General features: G+C 42.1%; 1 protein-coding gene and 1 pseudogene across 1 annotated transcript; both read left to right on the plus strand.

Annotated features, from left to right (window-relative positions):
• The first annotated feature begins 590 nt into the window (after positions 1 to 590).
• Positions 591 to 1,539, plus strand: LOC132234148 (olfactory receptor-like protein OLF4; annotated as a pseudogene).
• Positions 1,540 to 17,839: 16,300 nt separating this feature from the next.
• On the plus strand, positions 17,840 to 18,788 carry LOC132234149 (olfactory receptor-like protein OLF4). Its single transcript, XM_059695197.1, is given in 2 exon segments — positions 17,840 to 18,757; positions 18,759 to 18,788. Coding segments are annotated over 2 exon segments (948 nt in total).
• The last annotated feature ends 1,165 nt before the right edge of the window (positions 18,789 to 19,953 follow it).

A 19,953-nucleotide genomic window follows, 5' to 3' on the forward strand; every position in this document is an offset into this window, starting at 1 on the left:
CTTGTTTGTAGGTCTTGCCTAAATACCCATGAAAAATAAAACACTCTGTTCATTTCTTTATACCTGATTTCCTTTTCTTCATAACACCTGTCACCATCTGAAATGTCATATATATAGTTAATCCTCACATGAGGATATTTTTTTCACTGATTTTGAGATAGAGGAGGGAGAAACATCCATGTGAGAGAGGCACACCACCTGGTTGCCTTCCACACCCACCCTGACCCACGGCCAAGTATCATGTACATCATTGAACTCTAGAAACTTTTGTTCCTCAGCACCCTATACTTACAGCATAAACAGTGCCTAAAACGTGGTAAGCATTCAGTTTATATTCCTGAAATACATGAAAAATTTTCTCATTAAAACTGTAGAATACAGAATACCATAAGGAAAAATGATAATTGATACAAAAGCTTCATATAACAGGTGGCACAGGGGCTGTCCGAAAAGGGGACCAGATTCACGCACAATATATTAAAATTAATTCTTTCTCTACAAATATTAATGTTAGCATTTCAAATATGTAATACAAGTTTTTGTGAATTAGTCATATTATTTCCCTCTTTCCTAGTAGCCACCTCCACCATATGCAACCAGGAAATGGTACACAAATTTCAGAATTTATTCTCCTGGGATTTTCAGAGGACCCAGAACTGCAGCCACTCATATTTGGGCTTTTCCTCTCCATGTACCTGATCACTGTGTTGGGAAACCTGCTCATCATTCTGGCCGTGAGCTCAGACTCCCACCTCCACACACCCATGTACTTCTTCCTCGCCAACCTGTCCTTGGTAGACATCTGTTTCACCACCACCACCATCCCAAAGATGCTGGTCAACATCCAGATACAGAGGAAAGCCATCACTTATGCAGGATGCATCACACAGATTTATTTTCTTATACTCTTTTCGGTGTTGGACATTTCTCTCCTGACAGCGATGGCCTATGACCGGTTTGTGGCCATCTGCCACCCCCTGCACTACATGGTCATCATGAACCCCCAGCTCTGTGGACTGCTGCTTCTGATGTCTTGGATCATGAGTATCCTGAATTCCTTCTTACATTGCTTAATGGCATTGAGGCTGTCCTTCTGTGCAAACTTAGAAATCCCCCACTTTATCTGTGAACTCAACCAGATGATCCAACTTTCCTGTTCTGACACCTTTCTTAATAACATGGTGATGTATTTTGCAGCTGTCCTGGTGGGGGTTGGTTCTTTCGTCGGGATCCTTTACTCATATTCTAAGATAGTGTCCTGCATACGTGGAATGTCATCAGCTCAGGGGAAGTACAAAGCATTTTCTACGTGTGCGTCTCATCTATCGGTTGTCTTCTTATTTTATTGTACACTGCTAGGCGTGTACCTCAGCTCTGCTGCTATCCAGAGCTCACATTCAACTGAAAGAGCCTCAGTGATGTACATTGTGGTCGCACCTATGCTGAACCCCTTCATCTACAGTCTCAGGAACAAGGACATCAAACAGGCTCTGAAGACATTCTTTGTGAAGGAAACTGCAAACAGGCCAGTTGTCCTAGGACTGAAGACGTACTCCCGATGGCAGAGGTCAAAGTCTCAGAGTCAGACATAGAAGCATGGAATAGACTGTGGAATCTCAGAGGGAAGGCCCTGGGGGACATAGGGGAGTGGTTGGGAAGAGACCAACCAAAGAACTTTTATGCATATACATAACCCCTGGACACAGACAGTAAGGTGGTGAAGCCCTGGGGCAGGGCTCGGGGATGGGCTAGAAGGGGTCAATGGGAAAAATAAGGGGACATAGCTAATACATTCAACAATAAGGATTTTTTTAAAAATAAAATGCAGTTTCTGAGTCCCACTCCAGAAGGGCCCAGCAGTGGGCATTTACAATTGTTAAAAATGATTTATAAACTAGTTGAAAATGAGCACACGTAGATAGTAGATATCATTACACAGATTATTAAGTTATTATTAGTTTAAAAACAGGGTGAGATCTGTATTAATGGAAATACTATGATTTAATACACATTAACTTAATTACCAGCAAATTTCTTCTTTAACTGATATTTCTCACATGAAAATATTTAAGTTTATCAGCAATGCTCAAATCCATTTATGATTATAGATATAGCTTTGTAAATAAGATAATTTGAGCTATTCACTCTTGTTACAAATTGCATGAAAGATAGGAATAAAGTGTTTCTTTGGACCCTTTAAAAAAAATAAAGGCTCAGAATCAGATACTGTGATTATCTTCACATTGTGGAACTAGAGCCTTCTCTTTCTATTTATTTCCTAGGATTTCCATTTCTTTGACCTTAACTTCTGTATTCAATTTTAGTAACTCACTTTATTAAACTTTCTTCTTTCTCTTATATCCCACAGTTTTCCCCTTTGTTGTTTTTTTAGCCTCCCAAATTTATTTCTAACATGGCCATTTACATAATGAGAAAACATTTGTTTTTTAGAATAATTTTTCTAGAGTGACAAATATTGTACCAAATGTTGTTTGTGGGGTTTTTTTACTAAAAGAATCATCCAGATATCCAAGGTGGCTGCTGACAGGACAGCAGGCTGCAAGAGAGTGAGTGAGTGAGAGAGCGAAAGGAGAGTGCATGGACGTGAGGGGAGTGCCTGTATTTGTGAGTGAGGGACAGTTGTATTCCATAGGACTGTTGGGGACTGGTGAACCAGGCTCACTTGCCTGGGCAGCCTCTACTACTGCTGAAATCTCTCCCAGAGCGGCCGGCTCTGCCACAGAGACCATGCCATCTTGAAGGGGAGAGCAGCTGTGATGGGAAGCCTAGCCTTACCTTCAACCAGGAAGACCTCAGATATGTCCCAGGACCCTACATCCACAATACCCAAGGACTTTCTGACTCAGCTATGAACCCACGAACACTGAGACTCCAGCCTCTCCAACCGTGGGCACCTAAAAATTTTTTCCAGGGGGATACAAAGTGGTGCCAAATATGCAGACGAGCCCTGCGCCTTCTCACAGAGCAGAGAAAAGGAACAGCTGAATTGAATTACATCCACCTGGAATTGGCGAATTAAAAACAGCTGGTGAGGCAATCCATGGCTGTATAGGTCAGAGATCGATGGCTTAGAGAGAGTCAATGCAGGAGAGAGAGAGCTACATAACCAGACACCGAGAGAGGAGAGATCATGGGGAGACAAAGAAACAGCCCACATACGAAAGGAAAAGAGGCATCACCAGAAAAGAAGTAAAAGAAATGGAGGCAAGCAATATGTCAAAGAATTCAGAGAAATGGTCATAAGGTCGCTGAAAATGTTGGAAGACAAATTCAACAATATGTGTAAGAACCAAGAGGAAATGAAGAAGAACCAAGAAATGAAAAATGACATCACTGTAATAAAGAAGTCAATAGAAAACATCAACAGTAGACTAGAAGAAGCAGAGGACCACATCAGTGAGCTAGAAGACAAGGTAGGAAAAAATATCCAAGCAGAGCAGCATCTAGAATAAAAACTTAAAAAACAGGAGGAGAGCCTAAGGCAGTGGTCAGCAAACTCATTTGTCAACAGAGCCAAATATCAACAATACAATGATTGAAATTTCTTTTGAGAGCCAAATTTTTTAAACTTAAACTATATAGGTAGGTACATAGTTATGAACTTAAATAGGGTACTCCTAAGGCTTAGGAAGAGCCACACTCAAGGTGCCAAAGAGCCGCATGTGGCTTGCGAGCCGCTGTTTGCCGACCACTGGCCTAAGGGAATTTTGGGACCACACAAAACGAAACAACATCAACAGAATATGGGTGCCAGAAGGAGAGGAAACTGAGCAAGGAATAGAAAGCCTATTTGAAGAAATAATGGCAGAAAACTTCCCTGATTTTGGAAGAAAAAACTCACACAAGTCCAAGAAGCTCACAGAGTCCCTAACAAGATGAACCGCAAAAGATAGATGCCAGGGCACATTATAATTAAATTAGCAAACACCAGTGACAAAGTAAGAATCTTAAAGGCTGCCAGAGAGAGACAGAGAGTTACCTACAAGGGTCTCCCATCAGACTATTGACTGATTTATCAATAGAAACACATCAGGACAGAAGATAATGGAATGAAATATACAAAGCAAGGGCCTGAATCCAAGAATACTGTATCCAGCAAGGCTATCAATCAAAGTTGAGGGTGAAATCAGGAGCTTCACAGACAAGAAAGGACTTGGGGAGTTTATTACCACCAAACCAGCAATGCAAGAAATGCTAAAGGGTTTGCTGTAAAAAGAAGAAATAGGAAGGGAAGAAGGAACACCAGCATAAAGAATAAAAATGGGAGAAAGATGATGACCAGCAAGAAGGTGGGGAGGGAGAATGTGTGAGAGAGTGAGGGATCAAAAGAGATGTGTGTAGACATGTATGGAGAGAGAGAGAGAGAGAGAGAGAGAGAGAGAGAGAGAGTTAAATTCTGCAGGTCTTCCAGGGGGCTGTCATACCAGGCAGTGGCATAGGAACTGCTAGATCCACTCTGTGCAAGCAGGCATCCTTCTTATACAGGGAAGGTGTGCTACCTGAATTTGAGCCTGGGCACGCAGACACAGGGAGTCTGCTTCCCTCAGTGCGAACCTGCGCAGCCATACCCCACACCCACACAGGGATGCTGCACTACCTGAATTTGAGCCTGGGCACATGGTCACAAGAAGTCTGCTTCCTGCAGCATGCACCTGCACGATCCCCCACATCGACACAGGGAGGCTGTGCCGCCTGACTTTATCTGGGCTACCGCACACGGAAGTTGGTTTCCAGCAGTGCAAGAGTAGACCTCCCGCTGACACAGGGCAACTCTGCAACCTGGTCCCCTAAGCAGACCAGGGACCCTGACTCTCTGTGCAAGAGGCAGCACTGAGCACCAGTGACTTGACTCTGTTTCTGATCACTTGTGCACAGGATCCCTGATTCCCAGTGCATGCACACCAAGAGCCAGCGACTCCAATTCCCGACGCGTGCGCACACAGGGACCCTGATTCTCTGCGCTAGGCCACACCAAGCAACAGAGACTCCGATAGATACTCAATTCTCGGCATGGGAACAAAGGAACACTGACTCCTGGCCTTCACTAGGGCAGGGGTGGGCAACCTTTTGTGAGTGTGTGCCAAAACCAGCAAAATCTCTGACTCAAAATTCTTCTGTGTGCCAACCCTAATTTTTTGAGAACATGTTATGCCTACTTGATATCTCTTAAGGTGTATGTATGTGAGGAAGCTTGAAGAAATAATAAAATTCATTCGAGCAACAAAAACACAGTATATGATGATGAAAAACACATTTATTTTTTAATGTATACATGTATATTGATAGTCTGACAAAACTTTATGACTTCTTTTGATATTATCAGTGGGACTTTTTCTGCTGCATCACTGATGACAGAGATTTTACATCAGGTTTATGTTTCATGAACTTCAGAGATATGCACGAGCTACTACTTTCATCTGACAGGCTACTCCTTCAAGACTTAACAAAATTCATCATGGAGAAACCAAGGTGGCGGCATAGGTAAACATCTAAAATTGCTGCCTCACACAACCACTTCAAAAATACAACTAAAAGACAAACGGACATCATCCAGAACCACAGGAAGGCTGGCTGAGTGGAAATTCTACAACTAGAAGGAAAGAGAAAAGCACACTGAGATTCAGAGGAGCTGCAGAAGAAAAGTGCAGAGGTACGGAGGTGTGCATGGAAAGTGCTGGCAACTGGGGACACGGTTGTCTTTTTTAATCAAGAGTGAGACACACGCTCCCAGTCTGAACTCCAGTTCCAGCCAATGCTCTGGGGACCCAGACTCACATGGGGAGAAACTGGACTGTCTGGCAGCGGGCGGAACTCGAGGGCAGCTTTCTCTCAGAGGTGATTGCAGCGATTACCGCCGGACACTGAGACCCGAGGCCTCTTAGGGCAGGACTGAGGATCAGCCATAGCTGTCTACTCTGCCCTGTTGATTCCCTGAGACCCCGCCCCACCCAAGATGTGCTCAGAGGCTTTTGCATATGAATGACCTGGCCCTTTGCAATCTAAACTTACCTAACAAACTGCAGCTGGGTCAGAGAGACCCAGAACATCCAAAAGAAGGCCCAAGGCCCCACAGCAGCTTGCATTGCTTCACAGCTGGGCCTCATCTGGGCACCTCCAAACCCCAAACAAAGAAAAGGAATCTGCAGATCTTTCTGTAGCTCCTGCTGGGTAGCCTCAGGCAAAGGCCAAATTAGCACCTCCTTAGAGATCCAAGTGCCAGTGTATCCAGTGGTCAGAGTGCAACTATCCAGATTACAACTCCTCAGATCCATGAGGGACACACTCAGGGGGCAGACTCAGTGAGCACCAAAGCCCCACTGAAGCAAGTCTTGCCCCATAAGGGTGGCTCCAGCACAGAAGTTCTCCCACCGTAGACACAGCTGATTCTCACAGCCAATTGGCCTGGAGATCAATTCTTCCCATTGATACCTACAACAATCATGGCTTAACTACAACAAGACTGTGCACACAGCCTACAAAGGGGTGCACCAAGAGTATCCACCTCAGGTAATTGGGAAGGCTGAGCTACTGGGCCCTATAGGACACCTAACACAGAAAGCCACCCTATCAACACAGGGAAGCAGCCAAAATGTGGAGAAAAAGAAACAGGTCACCACAAATGACAGAAATGAAGGAAAGCAAACTGCTAGCTATAGAGTTCAGAACCAAGCTTATAAGGTTTTTCAATAATTTTCTAGAAACCACTGATAAATTTAGTGAGAGCCTCAATAAATCTAGTGAGACCCTTGAGGTTATGAAAAAGGACCAACTAGAAATTAAGCATACACTGACTGAAATAAACAATATTATACAGAGATCCAACAGCAGACTGGAGGATCCCAAGAATCAAGTCAACGATTTAAAATACGAAGAAGTAAAAAACACCCAACCAGGAAAGCAAAAAGAAAAAAGAATCCAAAAATATGAAGATAGTGTAAGGAGCCTCTGGGACAACTTCAAGCGAACCAACATCCAAATTATAGGGGTGCCAGAAGAAGAGAGAGAGCAAGATATTGAAAACCTATTTGAAGAAGTAATGACAGAAAACTTCCCCTGCCTGGTGAAAGAAATAGACTTACAAGTCCAGGAAGCGCAGAGAACCACAAACAAAAGGAATCCAAAGAGGACCACACCAAGACACATCATAATTAAAATGCCAACAGCAAAAGACAAAGAGAGAATCTTAAAAGCAGCAAGAGAAAGAAACTCAGTTACATACAGGGGAGTAGCCATATGACTGTCAGCTGATTTCTCAACAGAAACTTTGCAGGCCAGAAGGGAGTGGCAAGAAATATACAAAGTGATGAATACCAAGAACCTACAACCAAGATTACTTTATCCAGCAAAGCTATCATTCAGAATTGAAGGTCAGATAAAGAGCTTCACAGATAAGGAAAAGCTAAAGGAGTTCATCACCACCAAACCAGTATTATATGAAATGCTGAAAGGTATCCTTTAAGAAGAGAAAGAAGAAGAAAAAGGTAAAGATACAAATTATGAACAACAAATACACATCTATCAACAAGTGAATCTAAAAATCAAGTGAATAAATAATCTGATGAACAAAATAAACTGGTGATTATAATAGAATCAGGGGCATAGAAAGGGAGTGGACTAACCATTCTTGATGTGGGAAGAGACTGGACAAAAATCGTGCACCTATGGATGAGGACAGTGATGGGGGGTGAGGGCAGTGGGCGGGGTGGGAACACGGTGGAGGGGAACTATGGGGGGGAAAAAGAAAAACAACTGTAATAATCTGAACAATAAAGATTTAAGTATTTTTTTAAATGTGCGAAATTTGCTGAATTAAAAGAGCCATGCAAAAATTAAGAATGCATATGCATACTGCATGGGTCTGTGTCTGTATAATTCCAACAAAGTACACAAAAGCTTTCATTGCTTTGTTATATAACTGCAAACAATGAATCACCCTGAGCCTCTTTACCTTATTTGTGATGGTAGTGGGATAATAAACCTAATTCAGATGAATGTTGTTAGAAATAAATGAAATGTTTGGAAGTACCTGTTAAGTCCATGAACTCTCTTACAAGTAAGAAGTATATCTATGTGTATACATGTGTGCATTTGTAGATAATTAAAATAAGCGCATTCACACCCACATATACAAAGACTCGTTCATAATCCCATATTTTATGTTGAAAGAAAATTTGTGAGAAATTTAGGTTGAATAGAAATTAAAAGGATAAATGGTTGAATTGAAGTGAAATAAAGGAATGTAGAAATTCAGGCACAAAGACACTATAGGGAATTCACTGTACCAGCTAATGGGGCATAATCTCCAAATTGACTTTAGATATTTTACTCCTACTTAAGTTTAGATTTTAACATAAATATCCTTAGCAAGGGAAGCTAACTGAATTGAAAAGCTAATATTCTGTTTCCTCCAGAAAAAAAAAAGTTTGGCTTGGCCGGCGTGGCTCAGTGGTTGAGGGTGGACCTATAGAAACAGTAATTTGGGGGATAAAATAGGACATGTTTAGGAAATATTAGAAATTTCAGAAATTAGCGGTACCATGGAGGAAGCACAGGGCTGCAGAGCAGCAGAAGGTATATTTCCATAGAATGGGGGAGCTGGAAAGCTTCAACAAGTACATTTCCACAGAATGCGGAGCTGGGAACAGCAAAAGGTCTATATTTACAAAACAAAGAGAAGGAAGCCCTTCATTCATTCAGAAGAAGAAAGCCCAAAGGGAATAAGAAAACAATAGGAAAGGAGGTGGGGGAGAACCTCACATGTCCCATGTGAGACTCAACCTTTGAGTCCAGGAGTTAGTATAGTAACCAGTCTAAGGGAATAGTGATGACCAATCAGAGGGGATATCAAGGCACCAGGGTCTGCAGCCTTTATAAGCCATAGGGGAAAGGAACTCAGTGGGACCCTTTCCCCCTCCCTACATGAGAGTCCATTCTGTGGGACCCTTTCCCTCTCCCCATGTGGGAGTCTGTACTTATTCTTCAATAAATTCCCACCTTTGCTATACCACTTTCTGTCTGTGGATTCATTCTTCAATTCCAGCGGACAACGAATCTGGGTTCCAGTCCAAAAATTCCAAATCACTATGAACCAGGAGGTCAAGGTTCAATTCCCAATCAGGGCACATGCCCAGGTTGCAGACTTGATCCCCAGTGTGGGGCATGCATGAGGCAGTCAATCAATGATTCTCTCTCATCATTGATGTTTCTCTCTCTCTCTCCCTCTCCTTTCTGAAATCAGTAAAAATATATTTTTTAAATAAAAAATTTGGATAAATGTCTGTGTTACATTCCTGTGGCTGTTGAACTGAACTTGGTGGCATAAAAGCAACACATTTATGCTCTTAATTGTTTTGGAGGTCAGAAGTCTGAAACTACTATCAATGGACTAAAACCAAATTCTCTGCAGGGCCAGTTCCCTCTGCAGGCTCCAGGAGAGAATCCGTTTCCTCTTCTTTCCCAGGTTCTCAAGGCCACAAGCATTCCTTGGCTCATGGCCCCTTCTCCATCTCCACAGACAGCAGTGCAGACCATCTCCCAAAATCCCTCTGATTCCAATCATTTTTCCTTTTTCTTCTGCATTCTAGGACCATGGTGATTACATTAGTCCCATCTGCATAATTATGTTCCAACTTCTAATCTAAAGGGGAGATCATTGTACTATTGTTGTTCTCTCTGCAGGGATTAAATGTGGACATTAAAGATATAAACATTTTGTAAAAGTCAGCTGATTAGCAAAATATTGCATCTACACCTTAATCCCCCCCCCCCTTTAGTATAAAAATAATATATTCAGTTTCTGGGATTGGGTGCAGGCATATTTTGGAGGCTGCTATTTATCTGCTACAGTCTTTTTCAAAAATACATTGTTGGATGTCACTCTAAGGCCTTTATATTTAAAATGGACAAAACCTTTCTCAAAAGCTTATTTGATGTTGTTCAAGAACCTTTATATAAAAGAACCAAACACAGAATTTACAACAGTTTCTGGAATAAGTAAATATACTATTCATTCAAATTACCTAGAAATAGCCCAGCCAGTGTTTCTCAGTGGTTGAGCATCGACCCAGGAACCAAGAGGTCATGGTTCGATTCCTGGTCAGGGCACATGCTCGGGTTATAGGCTCCATCCCCAGTGAGTGCATGCAGGAGGCAGCTGATCAATAATGTTTGTCTCCCATCAATGTTTCTATCTCTCTATCCTTCTCCCTTCACCTCCTTCTAAAAATCAATAAAAGCATTTTTTTAACTACACAGAAATAAAATTTTGGTTCAGAAGACCTAAAACTACCTACAACTTGACTCTGACACAGAGCCACAACCTTGGTGGTCACAGAGTGGTCCTCAGACCACGACCAGCAGTATCAACACCTCCTGGGAGACATTGATTTTCAGAATCTCTGGGCCCACCCAGATCTGCAAAGGAACTAGAATCCTGAGTGATTCATATGCACATTGAAGTTTTGGAAGTGCTGGACTCACTAGGTTTTCACCTTTCACTTGACAATTGAGGCAGGATAACTACTAGTATTTGTGAACAATGGGCCTTGAAAGGACTGACTCCATCCTGTCCCTCGCCCTCCATCTGAACCATAGGCACTCCATCTTGTTCCTGCAACCTCCATTTTGTAAGAACTGCCATTTAAAATTTTCCACAAAACACACATGGTCCTTTGTTCTATTAACTCCAGGAAGTAACTAAGCCAGATAGCCTCTCTGATAGAAGTAACTACTATTTCTAGCTTCTGTAAGCACACTTGTTCGAATAATGGGGAAAATAAGACATTTGGGGGGAGGGACTAGCAGTCTGATTCTGTGCCAGTAACCTAATGCACATTCTTGTTAGCCTCTTAATTATCTGGTCCTGCAAGCCGCTGTGCCGGTGATGGGATCTGGTCAGTCCTTGGTTCCTCCCATACCAGGTGTCTTCTCATTATCTGAGCTGTGCTCAAGGCTACAAGCTTTCTGCAAGATATCCGCTAAGCACACTGCCCCCTTCCCAGCACATGGGGTTTTTTGCTTTTATAAGCTAACCCCTAAGTTCATTCAGGGCCATGAGAATTTGAGAGACCCAAGTCCACCAGCTTTTCAAATAAAGATTCCAAGTTCAGTTCTCTGATTATGGCAACTTCTGTTTAGCTCACTGAATTTCCAATATAACATTTGTGTTGGCCATTAGAGGTGTTCAGTGGCCTCCCTCCAGACACTGACAAATATCCCCTTGGGCAAAATCATCTCAGGTTGAGAATCACTGGCCCAGCGTTTGAAAACTGAAAGCAACGTGACAGATTCCAATCGAGGCTCATCCTTCCTCATCTAGTAACTTCGAGCAGATCACTAAACCCCTTCAAGCCCTATTTCTGCAAAGGGGGATAGAGTTCTTAATAGAACTATCTTATAGAGTGGATTTTTCAAAAATTAAATAAAATGATGCTTATAAGATGCTAAGCACAGGTTATGTGGCACAGAATATCTACATATATCTCATAATTAACATCTATATATACATAAAAGCCTAAGTAACCGTTATGACCAGTCCACCAGTCACTATGATGTACACTGAACACAAGGGGCAGACGCTCAACACAGAAGCTGCCCCCTGGTGGTCAATGTGCTCCCACAGGGGAGTGCCGCTTAGCCAGAAGCCAGGCTCACAGCTGGCTAGCCTCTCCCAACTCCTAGCAGCAGTGGCAGGCACAGGGGGCCAGGATGAGCATGAGTGGCATTGCGCTGGTTAGGGGTCCTCCCTGGCTGCCTGCCACTTGGCACACTGCTACATCCCTCAGGGGATGTCCGACTGCTGGTTTAGGTCCGATCCCTGCAGGGCAGGGGGATCAGGCCTAAACCGGCAGTAGGACATCCCCCAGAGGGTTCTGGATTGTGAGAGGGCCCAGTCCAAGCTGATAGACACCCCGCCCCCCCCCCACCAGTCCCCCCAGCGTGCACGAATCCGTGCACTTGGCCTCTAGTATATTTTATAATGAGGGACTTAATGACAGCTCTTAACTTGTGAAATAAGTACAAAATCTTTCATCATTTTTGACAAATGTGTCCTGAAGCCAAAGACTGTGGAGTCAGAATTGCAATTGTCTAGCAAAAAACACAGCTCTCCCCTTGTTGGAAAGGAAGATAGCAATTCTCTGGAGACATCAGGGTTGTGTCTTCTCAACAGATCAGTGCTGGAGGATCAAAGGGACTTGGTCCTGACAGGTTTCTTGGCCTCAGACATTGGGGAAAATGTTAACTCAGCGTTGGGGTAACTCAGAGTAGGAGGTCAGATCTATGGAAAGCAAGAAAATCAAGGACAAGGGAAAATAAAAACTAAATTTACTTGACTTCTAACCTGGTCCCTTAGGATCAGAGAATCATTAGGAAAAATTTCCTTTCTGTTTATTCCACAGGCCCACAGGGAAATCATGTGCTTAGAAGTTGGAATAACACAAGGGAAATGTGCCTGATGAGCAGGTATAGATAGAGCTGTAAAGATCTCCCCTGTGCAGTCCTCAGCTTGTACAACGCTGGGGGACAGCACATGGCTGTTGCTTTTGACTGCTAAGCTGATTCAGGCACTGATGCTTCACTCCTTCCTACTGACTTGTGTGGGGACAGAACCTCAGTCTCATCATCAACCATCCAGGGAGCAATTCAGACTTCCACACAGACGCTTCCTCTTAGAGACCCCATCCAGGTGAGTCTGAGAGCCCATTAGGTACACCAGGAAAGATTCAGACCGGATGGAACCTCGTAACTTTTACCTGAGTCACTGTGACCCTAATCAGCCCAGCCCAGAGACCAGGTATCTCTGTTTGTACGCTTGGTTAAGTAACTAATTTATTCTTTTTTTATTGTTTTATATTATTATAAGATTTTTTTATTTTTTTATTTTTTTTTCTGGAAGCTTTTGTTCTTTTTTAACTTTAATTTCTTTATTGGTTAAGGTATTACAAATGTGTCCTCATCCCCCCATTAACCCCCAACCTCTCCCCCCGGCCCCACTCATGCTCTCATCCCCCTGTTGTCTGTGTCCATTGGTTTGGCTTATATGTATGCATACAAGTCCTTTGGTTCATCTCTCCCCCTTAGCCCCAACCTCCCCTACTTTCCCTCTGGAATTGACAGTCTGATCGCTGTTTCTCTGTCTCTGGATCTGTTAATTTACTTAATATGTTAATAAGGATGTTTCTCTTTGAATCTGCAATACAGGGCCCATAGCTGACAATTAGGTGGTGGGAATGGGAGTCCAGTGGGATGACACTGTAGAATGAGTGAGATGCATAAAATGATTGCAGTAAAATGAAAACAGAACTCTGAGGAGCTCTACTGTTCTGGGAGAAAGAAATAGAGATTAGGTTTGGAGCACAGTGCTGTGAAGTGAGAGTGTTTTTATTAAATTTCCAAGATGAGGTGTGTTGCCCTAACCAGTTTGGCTCAGTGGATAGAGCGTCAGCCTGCGGACTCAAGGGTCCCAGTTTCCTGTCAAGGGCATGTACCCTGGTTGTGGGCACATTCCCAGTAGGGGGTGTGCAAGAGGCAGCTAATCAATGTTTCTCTCTCATCAATGTTTCTAACTCTCTATCCCTCTCCCTTCCTATCTGTAAAAAATCATTAAATATATTTAAAAAAAAAGATGAGGTGTGTTTGAACATGTTTTGTATTTATTGAAAAGACCCTGACCAGTGCAGGGAGATGGTCCCTTGCAACAGCAGTTGGTGAGACGTGCATTGCAGCATCTTCTCTCATGCTGGGTATTCACATGAGAAAAACTATTTAAAACTCAAAGAGGAATACTAAATATTAAATTGAAAGACAAGCTTTGGCCAAAACCAGTTTGGCTCAGTGGATAGAGCGTCGGCCTGTGGACTGAGAGGTCCCAGGTTCGATTCCGGTCAAGGGCATGTACCTAGGTTGCAGGCACATCCCCAGTAGGAGATGTGCAGGAGGCAGCTGATCGATGTTTCTCTCTCATCGATGTTTCTAACTCTCTATATCTCTCCCTTCCTCTCTGTAAAAGATCAATAAAATATATTAAAAAAAAAAAAAAAGAAAGACAAGCTTTGCCATATAGTAAATGTTCATATACATTGAGACCTAATTCCGGAATCATTAAATGTATAGTAACTGAGCATCTACTGTGTGTCAGATCATTCTAGGAACATTATGTATTATACTAAAGTCCTGGTGCATGAAATTCATGCACGGGTAGGGTCCCTAGGCCTGGTTGGTGATCAGGGCTGATCTGTGGGGTGACTGGGCAGGGTGACCAGGGTCCCCCGCTGGCACCTGCCTTGGCTTGCCTAGTGCCACCCACTCACTTGCCCCTGCCACCACTGCTGGTCAGGGCCTGAGGGCTGGGGGCAGCTCCTGTGTCTTCCACAGGTGGTCATTGCATGTCATAGCAACCAGTCATTCTGCCAGTCATTCAGCTGTTTGTTCGATTTGCATATTAGGGTTTTATTATATAGGATTCCTCTAAATTTACAATTTAATTATTAACCCATATTGATATCATTAAATTATGTCTTCTTTCAGTTAATATTTGATTCTTCATTCAATTATGTTTATTATGTTTGTTTTGAAACTACTCATTTCAACCTGATTTATTATCCCTTCTTTCCTTCCATGTTTTGTTTCTATGTAAGTGTGTATATATGCATATACCTTTGTGAAAAACTCAAAATGTGAACAAAGCAGGTGAAGTCCCTGCTCTTTTTTTTTTAAATATATTTTATTGATTTCTTACAGAGAGGAAGGTAGAGGGATTGAGAGCCAGAAACATCCATGAGAGAGAAACATGGATCAGCTGCCTCCTGCACGCCCCCCACTGGGGATGTGCCCGCAACCAAGGTACATGCCCTTGACCGGAATCGAACCCGGGACCCCTTGGTCTGCAGGCCGACGCTCTATCCACTGAGCCAAACCGGTTCTGGCCCCTGCTCTTTTTTTTTTTTAATTGTTTAAAGTATTACAAATAGCAGAGCATATGTCTCCTTTTCCCCTGTTGACCTCCCCAGCCTCCCCTACCGACCCAGCACATGCCCTCACCCCCATAGTGTCTGTGTCCATTGGTTATGCTTCTCTTTTGATCATGCAGTGAAACAGTGAGGGCAGAGAACAATGAAATAAATGTGTGCTTAAAATAATTTCCTCAGGATGAATGATATGAAGAAAGCTATTCAGTGTAAAAATTGTCATGGTGTGGGCAGGATGTGTAAAGCATGGTCTGGGGAGGTTTTGCATGTTGGATGAAGACCTGAACCAGGACCAGAGGGTGCCCACTGGGTTTGTCACAAAAGAGATCAAAACCCAAAGCCCAAGAAATAATAGAAAAGGTGCCACTTCAGAAAAGGAAGAAAGGAGCTCATCCTCCCTCAGACCATATAAAAATGAACTGGTCAAATAATTATGAAATCGCTCCAGAAAAAACAAGTCTTCAGTGCTTGATATTTAAAATATCAAGTGTCGGTTTATCCCTTTGCTTTGGGTATACAATATGTAAAGTGACACCATAAATATATCACCTCTTTTGTCTCTTAGACAAGATTCTTCTGTTCTCTTATTATTTTGCTGGGCATCCGGGGAATGTGTTTAGGGTCCAAATGCTGGTGGAACCAAGGAAGATTTTTCTCCCTCACACCTGAGCTTATTAGATCATTTTTAACTCCTCATTTCACTTCACTCTTTTTTCTCTCACTCTGTTTATTCAACAGAATTTTTATACAATTACAACTATTATTTTATGGATTATTCTTTATTAAAGTATGCTTAGCACACAATATTATATTAACTTCAGAGGTACAACATAGTGATTCAACATTTATATACTTACAATGTGGTCACCACAATAAGTCTAGTACCCATCTGTCACTGTGCAAAGTTGTTAAAATACTATTGACTATATTCCTTGTGCTTTACACTACTTATACATGATTTATTTATTTTATAACTCCAAGTTTGTACCTCATATTCCCCTTCACCTTTTCCACTCATTCCTTCACATCCTTTATCACCCATTCCCTCACCCCCATCTGTTTGTTCTGTGTATCTATGTGTTTGCTTTTGTTCTATTTAGGTTGTTTGTTTATTTCGTTTTGTTTAAGATTCTACATGTAAGTGAAATTATATGATATTTGTCCATCTGCCTGACTTATTTCACTTAGCATAATGCTCCCTAGGCCTGTCCCATGTTGTTGCAAGTAGCAAGGTTTCATTCTTTTTATTGCTGAGTAATATTTTATAGTGTATATACAGGGTAGAGCAAAAGTGGGTTTATAGTTGTGAGTACACAGAACACAGAGTTTATTTTTGTATTATTACTTTTTAATTATTGTATTATTTTCTATGTGAACAACTGTAAATCTACTTTTGCCCTACTGTGTGTGTGTGTGTGCGTGTGTGTGTTGGGGCGCGCGCACGCGTGTGTGTATGTGTGTACATTCATTATCCATTCATTTATCAGTGGACTCCCAGCAATGCTACTTCTGGTATTTATCTGAAAAAAACAAAATCACTAATTCAAAAAGATATGGCCACCCTATGTTCATTGCAGCATTATTTACAATAGTCAGGATATAAACAAATTTTTTAAATGTTTGTTTAAATACACAGCAGAAAAATGGCCATCTCAATATGGAGCCCAAGTTTATTTGTCTGTGGGAGGGATACGAATTGGACTTGCTAGAACCCATTTCTACAGTATACACGTGAATGATCTGGCCAACTTGGGTTATAGCCACACCTTGTCAAATCAGTCTGAGAAAGGCATGGAAATAATATAACCATGTTATAGTGTGTGTGTGTGTGTGTGTGTGTGTGTGTGTGTGTGTGTGTGTGTGTTTTCAGTCCTCAACACAGGAGAACTAGGGATCATATGTTCTGAGGTAACTCTAACAATACAGAAGCCAGAACTCGATTAAGAGAAGGTACTGAGGAGGGGATCTGTTCCCATCCATGGGGCACGTTTGCAGCAAACTGCAAGAGACAGTGTGAATGAGGAAGTCCCTGTGCCTGAGGTTTCAACACTACCAGAGAGGCCCCAACTTGTCTGACACCGTTTCTGATCCTCTTCCTCAGGCTCATGCACCTCCAACACTGGTTTCCTTTTTTGGCTGAACGTGAAAACAAACATCTTCCTCAGGACCTTTACCCTGGCCATTCCCTCTGCCCAGCACCCACTCTCCCACAGAACCTTGCATCTCCCCCTCTTACTTGAGGTCTCTTTACAAATGACATCTTGTTTGTAGGTCTTGCCTAAATACCCATGAAAAATAAAACACCCTGTTCATTTCTTTATACCTGTTCTCCTTTTCTTCATAACACCTGTCACCATCTGAAATGTCATATATATAGCTAATCCTCACATGAGGATATTTTTTCCACTGATTTTGAGATAGAGGAGGGAGACAGAAACATCCATGTGAGAGAGGCACACCAACTGGCTGCCTTCCACACCCACCCTAACCCACAGCCAGGGATCATCTTTATTATTGAATTGTAGAAAACTTTGTTCTTCAGCACCCTATACTTACAGCCTGGACAGTGCCAAAAACATGGTCAGCATTCAATATATATTCCCAAAATACATGAAAAATGTCTATGTATTATGTATTATGTAGAATACATAATACCTTAAGGAAAAATGATACAAAAGCTTCATATCACAGGTGGCACAGGGGCTTTCCCAAAAGGGGACCAGATTCATACACAATATATTAAAATTAATTCTTTCTCTACAAATATAAATGTTAGCATTTCAAATATGTAATACAAGTTTTTGTGAATTAGTCATATTATTTCCCTCTTTCCTAGAAGCCACCTCCACCATATGCAACCAGGGAATGGTACACAAATTTCAGAATTTATTCTCCTGGGATTTTCAGAGGACCCAGAACTGCAGCCACTCATATTTGGGCTTTTCCTCTCCATGTACCTGATCACTGTGTTGGGAAACCTGCTCATCATTCTGGCCATCAGCTCGGACTCCCACCTCCACACGCCCATGTACTTCTTCCTCTCCAACCTGTCCTTGGTAGACATCTGTTTCACCACCACCACCATCCCAAAGATGCTGGTCAACATCCAAACACAGAGGAAAGCCATCACCTATGCAGGATGCATCACACAGATTTATTTTCTTATACTCTTTTCAGTGTTGGATGTCTTTCTCCTGACAGTGATGGCCTATGACCGGTTTGTGGCCATCTGCCACCCCCTGCACTACATGGTCATCATGAACCCCCGGCTCTGTGGACTGCTGGTTCTGGCGTGCTGGATCATGAGTGTCCTGAATTCCTTGTTACAATGCTTAATGGCATTGAGGCTGTCCTTCTGTGAAAACTTGGAAATCCCCCACTTTATCTGTGAACTCAACCAGATGATCCAACTTGCCTGTTCTGACACCTTTCTTAATAACATGGTGATGTATTTTGCAGCTGTCCTGCTGGGTGGTGGTCCTTTTGCGGGGATCCTTTACTCATATTCTAAGATAGTGTCCTGCATACGTGGAATGTCATCAGCTCAGGGGAAGTACAAAGCATTTTCTACCTGTGCGTCTCACCTCTCGGTTGTCTCCTTATTTTATTGTACAACTCTCGGCGTGTACCTCAGCTCTGCTGCTATCCAGAGCTCACATTCAAGTGAAATAGCCTCAGTGATGTACACCGTGGTCACACCCATGCTGAACCCGTTCATCTACAGTCTCAGGAACAAGGACATCAAACAGGCTCTGAAGACATTCTTTGTGAAGGAAACTGCAAACAGGCCAGTTGTCCTAAGACTGAAGACGTACTCCCGATGGCAGAGGTCAAAGTCTCAGAGTCAGACACAGAAGCATGGAACAGACTGTCGAATCTCAGAGAGAGGGCAGGGTGGATGAGTGGGTGGGAAGAGATCAACCAAAGAACTCATATGCATAACCCCTGGACACAGACAGTAAGGTAGTAAAGGCCTGGAGCAGGGGTTGGGGGTGGGCTAGAAGGGGTCAATGGGTGAAAAGGGGGGACATATCTAATACATTCAACAATAAAGATTTTTTTAAAAATAAAATGCAGCTTCTGAGTCCCCTCCAGAAGGGCCCAGTAATCTGCATTTACAATGATTTAAAATGATGTATAAACAGGTTGAAAATGTGCACACCTAGATAGTGGATGTCATTGCACAGATTATTAAGTTATTATTAGTTTAAAAACAGGGTGAGATCTGTATTAATGGAAATGCCATGATTTAATGCATTTTGACTTAATTACCAGCATACTAGTATGTCTTCTTAAACTGATATTTTCCATATGAAAATAATTTATCAGCAATGCTCAAATCCATTTATGATTATAGATATAGCTTTGCAAATAAGAGAATTTGAGCTATTCACTCATGTTACAAATTGCTTGAAAGATACGAATAAAGTGTTTCTTTAGATTCAGGAAAAAAAGGCTCAGAATCAGATTCTGTGATGATCTTCAGACTGTGGAAGTAGAGCCTTCTCTTTCTATTCATTTCCTAGAATTTCCATTTCTTTGACCTTAACTTCTGTATTCGATTTCAGCAACTCACTTTATTAAACTTTCTTCTCTCTCTTATATCCCACAGTTTTTCCCTTTGTTGTTTTTTTAGCTTCCCAAATTTATTTCCATCATGGATCAGAAATATTTGGAAAATCCCATTAACGTAATGAGACAACATGGATTTTTTTAGAATAATTTTTCCTGAGTGACATATATTGTATCAAATGTTTTTGTTTTGTTTTTACTAAAAGAATCATCCAGACTTATACTTCCCCTATGGGAAAAACTATACTTACTGACCAAGGCAATTTATACAGTTTTGTAAGAGAAGAAAATCTAGATGTCTGCTGTTCACGTTTATGACTGACATTCCTTTGTATATCACTGCCTCAACTGCTGTTCCTGATAATGTAGACTCTGACCTACCAGTGTGTTTAAT

The sequence above is a fragment of the Myotis daubentonii genome, chromosome 5 (assembly GCF_963259705.1).
Source record: "Myotis daubentonii chromosome 5, mMyoDau2.1, whole genome shotgun sequence".
Lineage (NCBI taxonomy): Eukaryota > Metazoa > Chordata > Mammalia > Chiroptera > Vespertilionidae > Myotis > Myotis daubentonii.